The sequence below is a fragment of the Eleginops maclovinus genome, chromosome 13 (assembly GCF_036324505.1).
Source record: "Eleginops maclovinus isolate JMC-PN-2008 ecotype Puerto Natales chromosome 13, JC_Emac_rtc_rv5, whole genome shotgun sequence".
Taxonomy (NCBI): domain Eukaryota; kingdom Metazoa; phylum Chordata; class Actinopteri; order Perciformes; family Eleginopidae; genus Eleginops; species Eleginops maclovinus.
The window spans coordinates 6,037,700-6,056,065 of NC_086361.1; the positions used below are offsets into that span (position 1 = coordinate 6,037,700).

An 18,366-nucleotide genomic window follows, 5' to 3' on the forward strand; every position below is an offset into this window, starting at 1 on the left:
ACAATAGATTAGAGGCAGACACATAAAGTACACCAACACCCCCCTCTCTGTGTTTGTTCTCCAGGCCAGACCTGATCGACATGGAGGTGGTGTCGCGGCAGAGTAACAGGGAGAACCTGGAGCAGGCCTTCGAGATCGCCGAGTCGCTCGGGGTGACCAGTCTGCTGGACGCTGAAGGTGAGACGGCTAGAGAATAAACTGACCCACTAACTGTCTGCCAGCCAGGGCGGGACTAAAGGGGGATTTTCTTAGATTCACCACTTTTTCTTACATTTTAGTTACCAAACTTTCTCTTTATTGAGAACTGCTTGACAGCTCAGAATCTATTTAAGTAATCTGTCATGCAAACAGTAGCCTACAGGAAATGTTGTTTTCAGCTGCTCAATAAGGATATTTTCTGCTTTACCTTATGTTAGTATGTCAGTCAGTATCATTGGATATTAAACTGACTCAACAAGAAATTTGAAGAGAAATGTGTTTTTCAGTTTTACTCAAATTTTGCATCTTTCCCTTCAGACGTCGATGTTCCATCTCCAGATGAGAAGTCGGTCATCACCTACGTCTCCTCCATCTATGATGCCTTCCCCAAAATCCCTGAGGGAGGAGAGGGCATCACCGCACATGTACGTCACTGTCTGCTCCACTGTCTACACACCACCATCACTGTGCAACCAACTTTGAAGTCATTATTAATGAATTATTCAAATTAATTTTCTTTGGCTTTAGCTACATTCTCCATAAAGATATTACACATTCCTGTTCATTTTCCAAAAATGTGTTTGTTTTCATGGTAATTCTAGCATTGATATACCATAGTTTATATCTTTATACACTATTGCTGGATTCCACATTTTGCATTCATTTTTTAGTTTGCAAGTCCAGTGTGCAGCTTCCTGAGTAATGAGCTGGAAATTTTACATAATGATGCAATTAATCGAATGGTGCTTTAGTCACTTATTATAAATATATGTTTGTGTTTTTTTTTTTTTATTAAACCTGTAATAGGACTTAAAATGTCTGGTTTGTGGAGGTGTAATGTCTGATTTTCTGCAAACAAATCACTGCTCATCTCTACCTCCATGTCCTCCTCCCTCAGGAGGTGGATCAGCGCTGGTCGGAGTATCAGTCCAGGTTCTTCTCTCTGCTCCAGTGGAGCCGCCAGCATACGGCCATCATGGCCAACAAGAACTTCCCACAAAACCCTGTGGAACTCAAGGTGAGAACCCCGAATTATATTTATTTTTAGACCTTTTATTTTTCATCTTATGCATGCAGTTTCCTGTGAAATTGCTATCATAACTTTTGTTTAAGTTAGCGCAGAAACATGGAAGCTCGAGGGACACTTTCATCCCTCTTTATACTGAAAAGTACCTTAAAGAGACCATATTATGCTTTATTGGGTTTTCCCTTTCCTGTAGTGTTATATAGTTTTTAGTGTCTGCAAAGGCTAAAATTCCAAAGTTCTCTCCAGAAGGAGTTTCTCTCCCACCCACCCACCTAAAACCCCTCCATTAGACTCCTTTGTTCACTTCTGTAACATAGTGACATTGTTGTGTAACAGTTGCTTTTCTATTGGCTAGCGCTCCAACACATTGTATTTGATAGGCTAAGTGGCATCTCTAATCCGTTAACCAATCACAACAGAGCCAGCCAGCTAACCAGTCAGAGCAGAATGGGCTCTGGTTTCAGACAGAGGGTGAAAAGATGTGGGCAGCACAGGCAGTATGAGAAAAAAAAAGAGCTTTTTGAACATTAAAGCATGGAGACCCAGTAGAGACACAAAATACAAATATGAACCTGAAAATGTGTAGAATATGTCCTCTTTAAACAGGAAGAGTTTACTATTTAACTTTATCTAGTGAGATACAAATGTAGGGTTTTTAAACTTAAGGTCATCCAATTTACCTCAGACCAACATGCATCTGGTGAGGTGGGAATACAATCCCTGTTTCTTTATTTCTCAACACATTCAGTCAGGAAGAAGGGAGCAGTGAAGCATGTTGTATGAAACCTTGAGAGAACAAATAAAGACAAAGAAAGGGGGCAGGGTTTAATAAAATGGACGACAGCAGACGCCGATGTACGGTACGGGAAAGATTTACTGTTGAAAAGGAAGCTAAAACATGATTGACTGTTTAAAAAGCGTGAGAAAGGGATGGCGGGAAACTAAAGCAGTCACATTTGTAGCTTGAAGTTACCATCAAGAAAACTGGCTAATGATCACCCACAGAGAGAGCTGTGATTACAAAGCTTTTACGTTCACTGATTACTGGTATTGACCTATAACAAAGCCACTAATATTGAACCCATGGTCACTTCCTCCTCCTCCTCCTCCTCCTCCAGGCACTTTACAACGAGTACGTCCATTTCAAAGAGACGGAGATCCCCGCTAAGGAGATGGAGAAAGGTCACATCGAACACCTCTACAAACTGCTGGAGGTAAGAATGACAGACGGAGTAAAGATGGAGGAAATGGCAATCAATGTTTGCCAGAGCCCGCTGTGCAAAATTGGATTCAGCGCAGAGTTAGAGTGGTGTTGTTATCAGCAGGTTTCTGCGGCTTGTGTCTCCTGAAGGGAAGTCGTTTCCACCGTGTTTCTGTTATCAATGCTGCAGATTGTTCCAACACAAACACATGACGGAGGATTATAGGTCCTCCTTTATTCTCACTCAGCTGATTGTAGCAGGGTGTCTGTGGTGTGACTTATGATCGCTCCTGAACGTACTGTACCTCTGGTGTAAAGGAGGCCTTTATTTGACTCCAGCAACAGTTTACAAAATAATGATATTCCATGTGTCTCCTCTGCATTCCACATCTTTATAGAATAACATTTCAGGAAGGAAAATAGGTGAACACAAGCGCAATGACAATATGCTAGGGCTTGAGAAAATACAACTAAATTAATTGATATTCAATAATAAAAGGTGGTCATTCATTGGATACCTCCACAAAATCTGTCCACAACGGCCTAACGAGGACAGAGAGAAAATAAATAAATGACATTTACTAAATATATCTCGTAATATATTGTGGGGGTATTCAGGAAAGTAAGCAATGCCTTTTTAGGTGCTTTCAGGCATAAAAAAAAAGCATGTATTCATTAATGTGCCTTGCCGGAAAGTCATCATATCCTAAAGTTGCCATGGCTGATCCTTGTTGAGTATTCTTTGCGTGATTAGAACATGTGGAAACCCCTCCAGCAGAAAGTGCTTCAGTTGCTTCACCCATCCAGCCAAATTCATTTCCACTGAAATGTACTTAAATCCAGCCCTTCCTTTGAGAATGGGTGGAATATAACTAGTTATATTTACTCAAATCCAACTAGCTATCTAACTTTACTTACTGTATTTTGTTTTTACTCACCTTTATGCAGCTGCCTTCATAGGTTTAATTAATGCATTTATTTCACATTTTTTGTTACATTAGAAATATAGATTAAAAACACAAACGTTTAAAACATTTCATATTTTGATATAAATTAAAGAGCCAAAAGTTTAAACAGGAATAGCTTTTTCAATTAATCTAGCCAATTAAGAGATTGTTGTATTATTGTTTGGGGGATTTTTGGGATTTTTCTGCCTTGGGTACTCTTACATGTAATACTTTAAGTGCATTTTACTGATAATTTTACCTTAATTTAATAAAGTAACATTTTAAAAACAGTAATTTTACTTTTAGCAGGGTATTTTTTAGCTGTGGTATCAGTACTTTTACTTAAATAATGGATTGTAGTATTTCACCCACCTCTTCTTTTACAATATCGGGTAATAGAGGCTTCTATTAGCAGACTGTCAGTGTCTTCATGTTTAAACTGTGTGTGTACACTTCCTCTGAAGCATGATGGGATGTTAAGTAAATTGTGTGTGTGTGTGTGTGTGTGTGTGTGTGTGTGTGTGTGTGTGTGTGTGTGTGTGTGTGTGTGTGTGTGTGTGTGTGTGTGTGTGTGTGTGTGTGTGTGTGTGTGTGTGTGTGTGTGTGTGTGTGTGTGTGTGTGTGTGTGTGTGTGTGTGTGTGTGTGTGTGTGTGTGTGTGTGTGTGTGTGTGTGCGTTTCCAGGTGTGGATAGAGTTTGGTCGTATTAAACTTCCTCAGGGCCTCCATCCCAACGACCTCGAGGAGGAGTGGGGCAAACTCATCCTGGAGATGCTGGAGAGAGAGAAGGCTCTACGACCGGCGGTGGAGAGGTACACACACACACACACACACACACACACACACACACACACACACACACACACACACACACACACACACACACACACACACACACACAAATCCATTCACATGTGTACTTCAGCCAGATGCATGAATTATAGCTGATGCAACTCTTGCCGTTCAATTTCTCATCTTGTGTGCTTCTAAGGGACATGCCCCTTAACCTCTACATGTGTGTGTGTGTTTGTGTGTGTGTTTTCAGGCTAGAGCAACTGCTTCAGAGGGCCAATAAGATCCAGAACATGGCTCTGGACTGTGAGGAGAAACTCACCCTCGCCAGAAACACACTCCAGGCCGTGAGTACTAACTGCACCTCCGATGTCTTTCATCATATTAAATTAAATTTCCTATATTTATTCACCATTTTCCCTGCTTGTACAAACATATCCCGCCCCCTGTCTGTGTGTTGCTGCCTTGAGACAAAGACATTACCCTTAGAAATGGTCGAGATGTTTACTTGTCTAAATCATGTTTATTCTTTTGGGCTCTGTTGACAGTTATATGACCTTTAGAAGATATCCTTTTTCATTTATCCACATGGTTACTCAATATAGCCCACATTTACTATATTTATTTATTTATTATTAGAGTAATCCTACTGGTATTTGCTGCTCCTACTTTCAATTTACCATATGTTTGCTGAATCTATGGCTAGAGACAGTCATTGAAGCAACTAAGTACTAATTGTTTACTCAAGTACTGTACTTGAGTACACATTTTAAATACTTTTCTGAAGTCTAACCATTCTGTGCTTCTTCTGCTCAACTTCAAATATTGTACTTTTTAGTCGAATAGATTTGTCAGACAGCTTTAGATTTTTTAGAGCTTCAGATTACTGATAGAAAATCTACTAAATAAATACATGATGACATTATATCAAGAAGACATTAACAATCCCCAGTGTGAAATTCAAAAGCTTCCCAGCTGTATGTAAAGAAACATTTCAAATAGATACACATTTAATGTTGCTTTAAGTTCACTTTAATGCTCTTTATTAACTTACTAAGTAACATTTTAGATGTAGGAATTTTTCTTTTAAGAGAAGTATTTTTATGCTACTTTATTAATATTAAATATGTAGGAAAATATTGCCTGGGCACAATAAAGTGCAGAACATCATACCAGAAGCTTACCCTTAACTAATTTAACTCAAAAGGTAAAAAAAGAAAAGCAACATCTCGTTAATAATATCCTACTTTTAAATGTTATTAACTGTCATTTGGCCCTTCATTGTGTTTATTTTCAGATGGTCTACAGATTTTATCTTTCACTGTCAACATGTATATATTTTCTTTTCAGATCAGTTTTATTTTCTATTTTGAGGGTTTCTTTATTTTGGGATTGCTTTTTTTTTTAATTATGTGCAATGCCTTGTTTTAACATGCTGCTGTGAAGAAAATAGAATCTTTTCTCATCATCCCATGTGTGCTCTGGGGTCCAGGACATGTCGCGGCTGGAGAGCGGCGAGGCGGTGCAGTGTGAGCGGGAGCTGGCCTGTTACCTGCAGGACTGCGAGTCTCTCATCAGACAACTCAACCAGGAGCTCAAAGTCCTGAGGGAGGAGAAATACTACCAGGTGGAGCAGCTGGTGTTCAGGTGGGTTCAGTGGTTTGTTTACTCCGACAATGAATGACTGAAGGATGCAACAATCAAAGCGGTCCCTTGATTGGTTAATTAGTATGAAATAGGCTATGCAAATTGTGTTTTGCCATTAAAGTCTGTAATGTTCTGCTACAGATAATCTGTTCCATCCAGGGCTGGGAGATATATCAATGTAAAAATGATATTGGGATATGAGACTAGATTAAAGCTGGGAATTTGCATATGATTATGTGTTGTCTCTTTGTGGTTTTAAAGGCTCTATTATAGTAAATTGATTTCATTTTAATAACTTACAAGAGTGCTATAACTGTGTTATTAGTTTATTTCACTCACTTAACCATTAAATCCACTTAAAAACGTTTTTGTTTAATATAATTCTAATTACAGGAACATGTGCTTCATTTGACCCTTACGACATTTTTCCCATAATGCTAAAGAAAAACAACATTATTCTCTTTTCTTTTATCCCATTCATGGCTTTATCTAGGAGACTTTAAGAGAGTCACCGTTTGAAATCACTTTAACAACAAGGGAACTCAGCTCAAAGAAAGAATATTAGAAATCAGAATCAGTAGGCCTTTATTTGCCCAACAGTATGAAATGTACAGTGTTACATCAAAGTGGACTGTGCAGATAAAACCCAGAATAAAATAAACAGACTAACATATTAGAAAATTAAATATATAGCAGGCGTTAATGAAATAAAGTGCACATACAATGTAAAATAAGAACATTACTGAAGAAGCATCGTGACAGAATATATATTTTTTAAAGGATGTAGCCGTGTCCCTTCCTGTAACTGTATTTTGATTTCTCACATCCCCAGAGTGTCTTGCCTTCAAGAGGAGCTGGTCTCCCTGAGACTGCAGTGCTCCAGCCTCTATAGGAAAGGCAACTTCACCCAGAGCCTGGGCACCACCGGGCCCGAGCAGCAGAGAGCCTCAGACGGGGGCCTGACGCTGGGGCAAACATTGCTGGGGGCCGTCGGGGTAGTGGGTGCAGTCGGTGCCGCGCTCCTGCGGCGACCCACAGCTCGCTCTCAGCTGGTGGCCATGTCTTCATCTGAGGACGAAGGAAGCCTGAGATTCATCTACGAGCTGCTGGGATGGGTGGAGGAGATGCAGGTCCGTCAATATAGGACAAGAGTTTATGATACGAGGGTTTTTTTTCTTACTATAAATTAGCAGATTGTGTTCTTGATTATTCAATTTAGTCTATAAAATGTCAAGAAAGAGTAAAAAATTAGCTCATTATGATTTATCAAAGATATTTCTTTTATTTTATAAATATAAAATTCAGAAATGCAGCAAACCCCTACACTTCAGGAACTGAAAGACCCTGAGAATTTTATATTTTAACTATTTGTATATCATGAAATACATTTTAGGCACCGTTCAAAAACCATTAATACAACAAGAGAATATTCTTGCAAATACTATTTTAGGGTAAATGTGATTATTTTATTAACAATTTCATAAAACATAAAGGAAAGCAAGAGAGTAATTATCATTCATTTTACCGCTAGTAAAATCAAATCTACATAATATCTACAAAATAAATGTAACTTAAAATGGCTTTAAAAGAACAGCAAAACATTTTGGGAAAAAAAATACATATGATCAAATAAATAGTTTTCATTGAAAAAAAGGTCAAATGTTTATTTGACCTTTGACTCTGTGTGTTACAGGAGCTTATGGAGCGAGCTGAGTGGGGCGCAGACCTCCCCTCTGTAGAAAACAACCTCCAAGAGCACAACGCCATACACACTGCAGTAGAAGAGCTAATGAGCAGCCTGCAGGAGGCACGCAGCTATGAGGTACACACACACACACACACACACACACACACACACACACACACACACACACACACACACACACACACACACACACACACACACTTGCAGCGTCGCCAGGGTTTTATTAGGTGAATGTTAGGTAATTTGTCAGTTATACATGAACACAGATCTTTTGTCTGACGTCTCTTGGTTTCTGATGTTCTTTACGTCCTCTCCTCCAGGCTAATGTGTCTCCAAACTTCAAGAGTAGTTACTCTGAAACCTTGGCCAAGCTGGAGCACCAATACTGCAAACTACTGGTCAGTAGTTAGTTCAAAAAGCTCAAACAGCTGTGAATTTTGTGCTTTCACACTTCTTTGTTTCTTAGTTCACCCCCTTCCTCTGTTAATCCCATTACACCATGACAGTTCTCATATGCTAATACTGAACCATTCTGCATCTGCTCTCTTTTTGCACCTTACCCCAAATGCCCCCTTTCTCAGATTTGGTTTCTTTGTTCCCTCTATATGTTTGATTTTAGTGTGTAATGTTGAATAATAAAGCACTCCTGCTTATGAGGTTTAATTTTAGATTTAAAGTCATTTTTCTTTCATTTTTCATTTTTTGGGGTAAAAAATTCACTCTTTAAATCTCTTATGTGAGACACCATACTCAGTTTTGCATTTATATGCTTAAAGATGCACATGTTAATGAGAAAATTCTTTGATAATATGACCTTATATAAGTAGAGTATCAATGATTTATAAAACTGCAAGTAATATCATGTACCAATTATAAAACGTATTAGGCAACAATACCTGTTTATAAAAGGTTAGAGCTTGTTGGAAAAGCTCATAAAAATGGTCTTATTAATTCATATTTTACCCTTTGTTTTTATTATAGTTGTCTTTAAACTTTGTCCTCACAGGGCTTTATTCTAAATGTACTAAACCAGCCGTACAAACCCACCCACTGGGCAATAGAGGACGTTTTTATCTTTAAATGTCTCTCTGCTGCACTGCTGATCAGCATGATGATGCCTGTTTGTGTGGTTGCCATAGGAACATTCGTCATGGCGCCTGCGGAGCTTGGAGAGTCTGCACGCGTTTGTGTCGCACTGCACAGAGGAGCTGATCTGGCTCAACGAGAGGGAGGAGGAGGAGATCGCCTTCGACTGGAGCGACAACAACAGCAACATGAACGCCAAGAGAGAATTATACAGCGTGAGTGGGGGGGGCACCTTTCTGCCAATCACAATAACCTAAATGAACTACTGGATGTCTTATATTTTAAAACCTCCATAAAAAAAGCTCCCTCCCCAGTTTCTAGATAACACACGTATCTACATGAGCCTACATATCAAACTTTACCACATTTTATTTATATAATATCACAGTTGACACGTTTGTCTCGGGGGGGCTTTACAGTGTGTACAGCACTCTACACCATCTGTCCTTAGACCCTCGCAGCAGACAAGAAAAGAACTCCCAAAGAAACACCACAAATGAAAAAAAATGGAAGAGGCCTTGGGGATAAGAGGCGCGATCTCTTTCCTATGACTGACAGACGTGCAATAGATGACGGTGTATAGCGTAAAAAAGAGCATAAAACAACAACATAGCGTAATGATCGGATGTTTGTGAGCTCTTATATATTGTTTTTTTAAATGATCCCACAGGATGTCAACAATCTTCATGGTGCTTCCCCAAAAAATAATCAAATATCCCCCTCAATGTTTTTACTGTTTGTTTGTTTTTTTTGGTCATTTATTCATCTTTGAATGTGCACAAAATCCTACAAATACTTCCAGCAGACAGCGGTTGCGTTTAATCCTCTTTGTTTGTCATAATCCACTATAACCCTTCATTTTTAGATGATAGCAAATAAATATTAAATAGCATTACAATTCCGTTGATTCAATTAAATTGTTTTTAAATTAGTTTTTGTGTGTTTTTCCTCTGACTTCCGGGTAGGTGTTTATTCTTTTTATCTGACACCATCGGTTAATGCCTTATAATGTTCCGCGACAGTCTAAGCCTATAGCTAAATATGAGCTTTATCAGAGAGGAAAGTCTTAAGCCCTACATCTGGAGAGGGTGTGTCCCGAACACAAACTGGGGGCCGATTCCACAGATATGAATGCATCAGTAGTTTCTACATGCACACAAACCCTATTTTTCCATCATGTCGCTGCCATACAGATCCTGTAATCTACGGTCCGTCTCTTCCTGCTCTGTTTACAGGAAATGAGGTTAGAGCTGGATGAAAAACAAGACGTGATGCGGTCGCTCCAGGAAACCGCCAACCGGCTGTGTCAGGACAACCACCCGGCCAAGCAGAGTGTGGAGGTGAGCCTGTGGCTGTATTCAGATCGACTCTTTGACCTTTAGAGATGCCTCTGTGACTCATTGGTTGGAACAGCCCACCCCAATGCTTCTGAAACAATCCTCCTCTTTTTACTCAACTGTACACCGAATGATATCTTGTTTTTATGGCATTTTAAAAAATATTTAAATTTAGATTCTAAAGGGCAGGATTTAAATTGTGACCTTTTGTTTACTTTTTAATAAAACAGTTGGGAATTGTTGTTAAATCTAATGGAAAAGCTGAATGTAAGCTATGGTATGATGGAGCTAAATTCTTGAATAACCATACTAATGCTTATTTTTCCTGCTCGTTATATGTCAATATGGCCAATTCTCCAGGATCACTGCATAGATGATCGCAATACAGGAGAGAAATCACTGTGATTATGTGTGCTGGAAACATCCCCGTTAATAATCTGTTCTGTATACACTGCCTGTTCTCTCTGCGTGTTATCAGGCGTACAGCGCAGCCCTGCAGACTCAGTGGCAGTGGGTGAACCAGCTGTGTGTGTGTGTCGAGCAGCATCTCAAAGACAACACGGCATACTTCCAGGTGAGCCACAAAATATCAATATTATGGCTCATTATTTTTCATTATTAGTTTGGTTAATGGGCTGAAACTGAGCTATGAAGTTACAAAATATAAATTAATCTGCACATTCTTCAAGATATATGGTTATGATACTCCTGCAATTTATCTGTTTGTTTCGACAAATCCACGATTGTCCTCCTTTTTACCATTCTTTGTATACAATTACATGATGGAGTTTATACATTTGTGTCTTAACATTGTAGAACATATTTCACAAAATAAATACTGTTCTCTACAGGTTCCTGGGAAACCATTCTAACATTGTTCTGTCTCTTGTGTCAGTTTATGAGTGATGCTCGGGACTGTGAGTCGTACCTGCGCCAGCTGCAGGAAACAATCAAGAGGCAGTACACCTGTGACAAGAACAGCAGACTGAGCAAACTGGAAGACCTGCTGCAGGACTCAATGGTATCTATAATCCTTCAGATCTTTTAAAATGAAAAACAATCTATTCTTTTGACCAGAAACAAGAAATAAATAGACATCCCTTTGTTCACTTTAGGGTGCCATATTTCTTATGTTGAGGCACTGTTTAAATGTCAATAAAGGAAGTGTGCTTGGAGGGAAAGCTGAGAAAGAAGTACCTTAGGAATTTCAAAATAAAGGCTGGATGGAGGCTTAAACATGAATCATATGACTGTATACCAACTTTATAAATACATGTATATGAAAGAAGAAAGTAAAGGAAGAGGTCCTGTTAGCACAGCGCTGTCTTCCTGACTGTTGTGCTCGGCCTCAGGCAGCCACAGCACGCCACATGACGGGGACAAGTGATCTCTAGGTTAGAGAATGCTGAGTCATCTCCCTGTGGCACATTTGTGAGACTGCCATCTTCACACCTTCCTCACACACTCACACACACACATTTGGACTTCAAGCAGATGGCAGAGTCAGTGTGAACAATGCTCCAAGGCCAGAGCAGTGAGTGCATACTCTCCATAAAGAGGTGTGTGTCACAAACAGATGCTCTTTTCACAGACATGTGTGCAGCCAGCATTGTTCAGTATGTGTCTATTTCCAAATGCTATCTAACGGTGTAGATCAGTGTCCTGTGCTCCATTACGCCCTGTGAAGGTGAAGCTGATGCTGGACACTGCTACTGAATCACACCAAAAAACAAACAGCTGGACCTTTTGTTTGACTTTCATAAAATCTGAGAAGAGATGATATTAAATCAGCTGTTTCAATACCTTTCAGGCAGAGATCAGGGTTTAGGTGATGCTGTTAGCCCTTTCTCTTCTTCACATATGATTTAATTAGTGCTTGCTGTCAACAAAGATAAATTAAGCAAAGACAAATGTCCGTCTAAATGAAATAACAGCGTCATCATTCCTGAAATGACTCTGCTAATGAAACTGTTCACGGGTTGATAATTAATTTGACATTCTTTCCCTAGATTGTCATTTGGCTTGTTACAGTAGAGCTGACTTGCAGCGACTGCCATCTTCATGAGAAATTCAGTCTGTATAGCCTAATGTATAAGTTATTTACACAGGCCTCCCTCAATCCCTCTCTTTCTGTCCACACCTCCCTACCTGTCTCTCTATAATGAATGCTTAATGACCCTCTCTGCTGGGTCAGGGTGAAGAGCACACCTTTTAAATTATTTATGGTTAGCGCCCCAGCTAACACAAGCATCTGAATCAGCAAGTCCACTCCTCTCAGGGGCAACAGGCTAATATGCAACAAAATTGGAAGACAATTCACTATATTTTAAAAAGAAATATATAATGTTTTTAATTGAATACAGGCAGGTTATTGTGAAAAATTAGTAATAATTATAGGAAGATATACGGTAATAAATTAGAAAAGAAATGTTGGATTCTATGAATTTTGTCCTGGCCCTTAGAAGATAAATCCTAAATATAAAATGGATTATTTTATTTTGGTCCCAATATCAGATGGATTGCCAGGACATTTTGTACTAACAATTGTAGTCCTTTTAGAATTGATTCCAGTAATGTTGGTTATCCATTTACTTTTCATCAAGCGCCATCATCAGGTCAACATTTTAAACTCACATGGATTTAGTCCTGTTCAAGCATGGGGTATTTGTGCATGTAAGCCTCTTGTGGCCAACATGAGTATTACAACAACAAACACACTCTTTTTGCACATGTAGAGAAAACAATTTAAATCAGACCTAGGAAGTAGGATAACCTCTTAAGGATTCCTTAAAGCCGTTCAGGAAAACATATTTAGCTATACTGTATTGGTTATCTATAAAATCAAGCTATACGAGTGACACTGACTGATAATGGGGCTCACAGCTTGATGAATTAGACTGCCATCGATAACTAACTTACAAAATGATGGATGGACTATTAACCCTTTTAAAAGGATTGGTCCAATGATACATTGTAACTGTGACCGAATACTACAGGAAGTGATTGACATGCCCCCTGTCCTGCAGGAGGAGAAGGAGCAGCTGATCGAGTACCGCAGCACAGTGGCGAGCCTGGTGGGCCGCGCCAAGACCGTGGTGCAGCTCCGGCCACGCAACGCAGAGAGCACCCTGGGAGCCACGACACCCATCAGAGCCATCTGCGACTACAGGCAGATAGAGGTATGGGAGCCTCCAAATATTACTCCTCACCGACGTGTGCGGGTGTACGTTTTTCATACTGAAAACCTAAAAAGAAATTGTAGAAGCTTGATTTCCCTTTTTTTCCAGGAAATGTTGAGACAAACTGTGTGTATAAAAGCCAGCTCCCCATTTACCCCCACCCACTCTATTGTTTTAACCTCCACTACCCACCTTGCACTTCCTCTCCAAGCCCCCTTCCACATCCACTTTGTAACTGTTCTATTTTAGCTCCTTCCTTCATGCTGTGACATTTACTTTTTTCTTGTTGTCAGATTAATGAGCACGTCTACACAAATGATTTTCTCAGCCTAGGAGGTCCATATTAATGAAAAGACTACAGCGGCGTTTTTTTAAATGGTTTCCTCTCCATTTTAACTGGCGAGTACAAAGAGCAGCGTTTAATTTGGAAGCTAAAGGAGCTTAATGAATATAATCCAGATTTAATTGAGTTTTCACAATACATGTTCTTGGGCTTTTGTGGTTGTTTTTTTATTTTTATAAATGACTGAATCTAGTTGAAATCCCCTAAAATAGCCACCTGGAAGCTAAAAAGGTGATGAACAAGAAGAACGTTTAAGTTGTGCAATGATTATTTTGCATACCACACATAGACCAGCCTCTCTATCTCAGCTGTGATGCCCTCATGGAATCTCAAATGCGATGAATTATAAATCTGTCTCCTCCCCTTTGCGGACACAGTTGAAAAGCAGCACCTAGCACCCAGGCAACATGGACATGCTGCTATTTATAGCTGTGCTGGAGTCCTCTGGGTCAGTTAGTTCATTGAAGCATACTGTATGAGAGGTGTTGTATCCAGGTGAGGAAAGAAGGGGGTTTGGTCCTGCATCACTGATCTTTAAAAGCAAGGGTGATGCAACAGAGCTGAAAGTTCTGCTAAAGAAAAGCCGTGTGCAAAAAAGTAATATTTCTCTCCTTCACTTTCCTGTGTCTCCTCCTCTTTCTCCATATCCTCATGTACCTTTTTTTACCTTTCCTACTTCACTCCCTCCTCCTTCTCCTTCCTCCTCCTCCTCTCGTCTGTCGGCTGGGCTGACAAGACAAACGTTCAGGTATAGCTGCCTATATTCTCTCTCACCTCCGATTCTAACACTGCACACACACCGCACTGCCCTGATGCTCCTTTCTTATCAGCTGATGTCAGGTTGAACTGTCAGTAATGTGACATGAGGTCACTGTGAGTTTGACACCTGCTTTAGGCGTTTTGGAATAACATTAAAGTGTCCTTGTACCTTTCATTCATGGAAACGTTTTACCTTGGAACAACAACAGAAAATTAAATAGGGGGCCTAGTCTAGACTCCATCTGTTCAGTTGTGGTTATTTTTCGATATCTAATGACAAAAAGTCACCACATGGATCAGATCTTTGTGTTGCACACTTGTTGTGTCTTACTGGCACTATATAGCAGAATTGTGGTAACAGGACATCTAAAAATGTGCCAAAAACTAAAGACAATGACTTTTTCTTCTTTACTTAAGTACATACTGCAGCTCCCCTAAAGAGTATGTACTTTTACAACTAATATGTGTACAATTTGGACATACTACTTTGTCATGACATTACGCTTTAACCCCTTTTGTCCTATATCCACAACATGAAATCTGTCGCGTGTAAAATGAATAAGTCTTGAGTTTGGAACACAATCGTCAATTGTGGTTCAGAAAAGCATGCTATCTTGCGTAGCAAAACGCAAACAGATGCAGTATGTCTTTTTGGGCCTTCTGCATTTAACAAACTATGTATTTGAGCTTACTAAACAATTGTGCATGCTCAAAACTATGATATGGGTATTGGAATGCCTGAGAATGAATCAACATATATTAAATAGGAAGGAAATTATACTTTAGAGATAGGAGGCAGACACAAACATATTGTTTCTTCTTTGTGTGTCCTCAACTCGTTTCCCCTCCTCTTGTACGTACTAATACTTCCATACTGACAGCTCAAAAGATGAAAGGTGGAAGTTGACATGCAGTCACAGGTCTGGCATCAGCGGTGATAGGGGCAGGTGGCATCAGTGAGCTGAACTGAATTTAAAATGCCTTTGAGGCTTATTCAGTCATTCAGACACTAACAAGTCACTCACAGCTTTGTGCTTAAATTTACATCCCATGTATTTCCTGTGTGTGCTTAGCTTTGCATTATTGATGTATCGATGCTGTGTGTGTGCAGGGAAGGGGTGAGAGAGGGTGGTGGGTGGGAGGCAGTTCAGCTGTAGCCTTTCTATGTGCATTCCTTAAACTTTCCCCACAGTAATTGCTTTGTCTTGTGTTTATCAAACACTAAAATTCTAATCCCAAACTCTCTGTTTGTGCCCTGTGCTGGGTTTCACCAGCTCAGTAATGCAGTCTCCCTTGTTGGGGACGTTATGGAACCCAGCCCAGGTATCATTAAACCTCAGTTTGAAGAATGTTCTAAAATAAAAGCTTTCACTTTAGAGTTTAAAAGAAGCTTTCGCTCCACACGTGTCAAAGGTCTCTTTGTCATATCATTTTTGGGCTTCTGCCAACTTCATGAAAATCATGAATGTTTGCATCTTGTGTTGCATTATGAGTTTGTTGCTTCCAGCTTTTGGTTGACATGTTTTCACTTCTCTCTTCTCTCCCCCTCTTTTTCATTTCAACTCTCCTCAATTCATTTTGTCGTCCTACCTCTGTCATCATTCTTTTTAACATCAATTTGCTCTCTCCATCTGTTCCTCACTCCTAAAACCCGTCATTCCATTCCTTCCATCCCCTGTTCATCCATCACCCTCTCTTTCCTGTTTCTATCCGTCCCGAACCCCTTCCCCCTCTCAGATCACAATAACCCGGGGAGAGGAGTGTGTGCTGGAGGACAACTCCCAGAGGACCAAGTGGAAAGTGATCAGTACGACAGGGAACGAGGCCATGGTCCCCTCGGTGTGTTTCACCGTCCCACCCCCCAACCAGGAGGCCATGGAGACAGCCGGCAGGTGAGACATAATGTGAAGCAGTACATGGAGCACATACGAGTGTTGTTGATGAAGTGAGGTTTTTGGTCAGTAGCTAAAATTATTACATGGGAAAGCATTTTGATTGGTAGGGCCCATGGAACAGTACAGAATGTTCTGTGCCATAGACATGTAATTATGAGTAATTATAAAATGTAATAAGTAAAGCAACTTTCAAATAACAAGTTAATGGCAAAGGACCTTTAAAACAAACACAATTTCAAACTCCAAACCACTGGAGGCCAGTTTCTACAAAAAGCCACTCCAGCCTAAGCCAGTTAAATGTGCAATGCCAGTCCCCAGATGGGCCTTTAAAAATAAGTAAAACTGAACACAAATACACAAGAGACAGGTACAAAACACAGACTCAACTAAGTACATTAAATAGAAAAACTCAGGACTCAACAAGAAAATAAAGAGAATCAATATCAAACTAAAGAACCACAGAAACCCTTTCATGCAGTATTACTCCAGACCCTGTTCATATTGAGTGTTTTGCCAGTAGTTTGTACAGTAAGTCACTTTTTCAGAACAGTTTTCACCTCAATGTGTGTGTGTGTGTGTGTGTGTGTGTGTGTGTGTGTGTGTGTGTGTGTGTGTGTGTGTGTGTGTGTGTGTGTGTGTGTGTGTGTGTGTGTGTGTGTGTGTGTGTGTGTGTGTGTGTGTGTGTGTGTGTGTGTGTGTGTGTGTGTGTGTGTGTGTGTGTGTGTGTGTGTGTGTGTGTGTGTGTGTAGGGCAGAGCAGCTGTACCAGAAGGTCATGTCTCTGTGGCATCAGCTGCATGTGAACATGAAGAGCGTGGTGTCCTGGCACTACCTGCTCAAAGACATCCGGACCGTCTCTGGATGGAACCTGGACATGGTGAGGCTCTTTTCACCCTGTTGTTTGGTTGTCTTTGCTCCTTTTCTAATGTCCTTTTCACTCACGTCATCCCTCTGTGTTCGTCCTTTCAGGTGCGTTGTCAGTCTCCATCAGAGCGGCAGCAGGTCCTAGATCACCTGGAGTCCCAGATGTCCGATTTCCAGTCTGACAGCAAAGAGAGCTCCTTGTTCACCGCGGGAGAAAGACAAAAGTTGGAGAAGGAGGTTCAGCAGGCCCAGCAGCACTGCCAGGACCTGCTGCTCAACATGGAGACCGGTGAGACAAATACATACATTTACTCAAGTACTGTGGTATTTGTTAAAGCAAATGAATGCAGCGTTTGTGCTCATGCCCAAATTAACTCCCCTTTCTCTTCTCTCCCTCAGTGGAGAAGGATGAGTCGGTGTCTCGTTCCTACCTGTCGGAGCTGCAGAACATCACCCTGCAGCTGAATGACGCCGAGCAGAGACTGATGAGGGGGATTCAGACTCCACCCCCCAGCCGGCTGTCAGGCGACAGCGGTGACAACACTGTCCAGATAGCAGAGCAGGAGGTCAGTGTGAGCCCCATCTGCTGGTTCCTACGAGCAATAACACCCCTTTATGACGTTGATATTGAGCTTAATAAGTTGATGTATTTTAAGCATTGTGTAGAGAATTCTACGGAGGCCTAGAGGTGGTTGAGAAAGAAATAATTTTGGTGATCTGTTTTTTCTAAGTCTGATTTAATTATTTTTCTCTTTTTTTATATGAATTAAGAACAGATAGAGAAAAAAGGGACCATGATAATATTTCATTTAATTTCCTGAATTCTGTGAAGAAAGAAAGTATTTTTTGCATGTTGCAAAATGTATTTATGTTATCAAAATGGGTGGATAAATAAAGTTTTGAAAGTGTTTTTTGGAACCAATGACCTTTTCTTCAGTGATAAACGGAACGTAATTTGAGTCAGACTTAGCAAAATAGATCACCACATTTTTCTTTTTCTCATTTACCTCTCAGGGCTTCCGTAGTTTAAACTAAACATTGAAATGAAGGAAACTATAAAGAAAAAAGCTGCACCACAACTGGAGCCTTTTTTTATCTTTTAATGGGGTATAACTCCATCTACCTATTAGACTGCACTGTGGAGGTAGGACACCTCATTTGGGTCTTTATTTGTAACGGCTTCCTTAAAATCCCATTTTTGTACAGAAGCTGCAGTCAGAATTGGACTCCATTCGCTCCAGTTTGGGCGACGTGTCCCGGCGCTGTGTCAGTTTCTTCGACGAGAAGCCGACGTCTTCCAGCATCCCTGTCCTCCGCGCTGAACTCAATCAGGCCGTGGAGAAGACAGACAAACTGCACAACCTCTCCTCTGTATACCTAGAAAAGTA

The 18,366-nt window shown here is 40.3% G+C and overlaps 1 protein-coding gene across 1 annotated transcript in view; it reads left to right on the plus strand.

Annotated features, from left to right (window-relative positions):
* The window catches only part of macf1a (microtubule actin crosslinking factor 1a), a 211,262-nt gene that overhangs the window by 101,188 nt on the left and 91,708 nt on the right, over positions 1-18,366 (plus strand). The window contains 20 exon segments of the mRNA XM_063899408.1: positions 65-177; positions 517-623; positions 1,097-1,216; positions 2,344-2,439; positions 4,057-4,184; positions 4,418-4,511; positions 5,657-5,811; positions 6,644-6,941; positions 7,505-7,633; positions 7,837-7,914; positions 8,656-8,817; positions 9,838-9,942; positions 10,418-10,513; positions 10,835-10,960; positions 12,966-13,118; positions 15,958-16,112; positions 16,865-16,991; positions 17,084-17,267; positions 17,378-17,544; positions 18,185-18,363. Coding sequence (XP_063755478.1) covers positions 65-177; positions 517-623; positions 1,097-1,216; positions 2,344-2,439; positions 4,057-4,184; positions 4,418-4,511; positions 5,657-5,811; positions 6,644-6,941; positions 7,505-7,633; positions 7,837-7,914; positions 8,656-8,817; positions 9,838-9,942; positions 10,418-10,513; positions 10,835-10,960; positions 12,966-13,118; positions 15,958-16,112; positions 16,865-16,991; positions 17,084-17,267; positions 17,378-17,544; positions 18,185-18,363 — 2,772 coding nt within the window.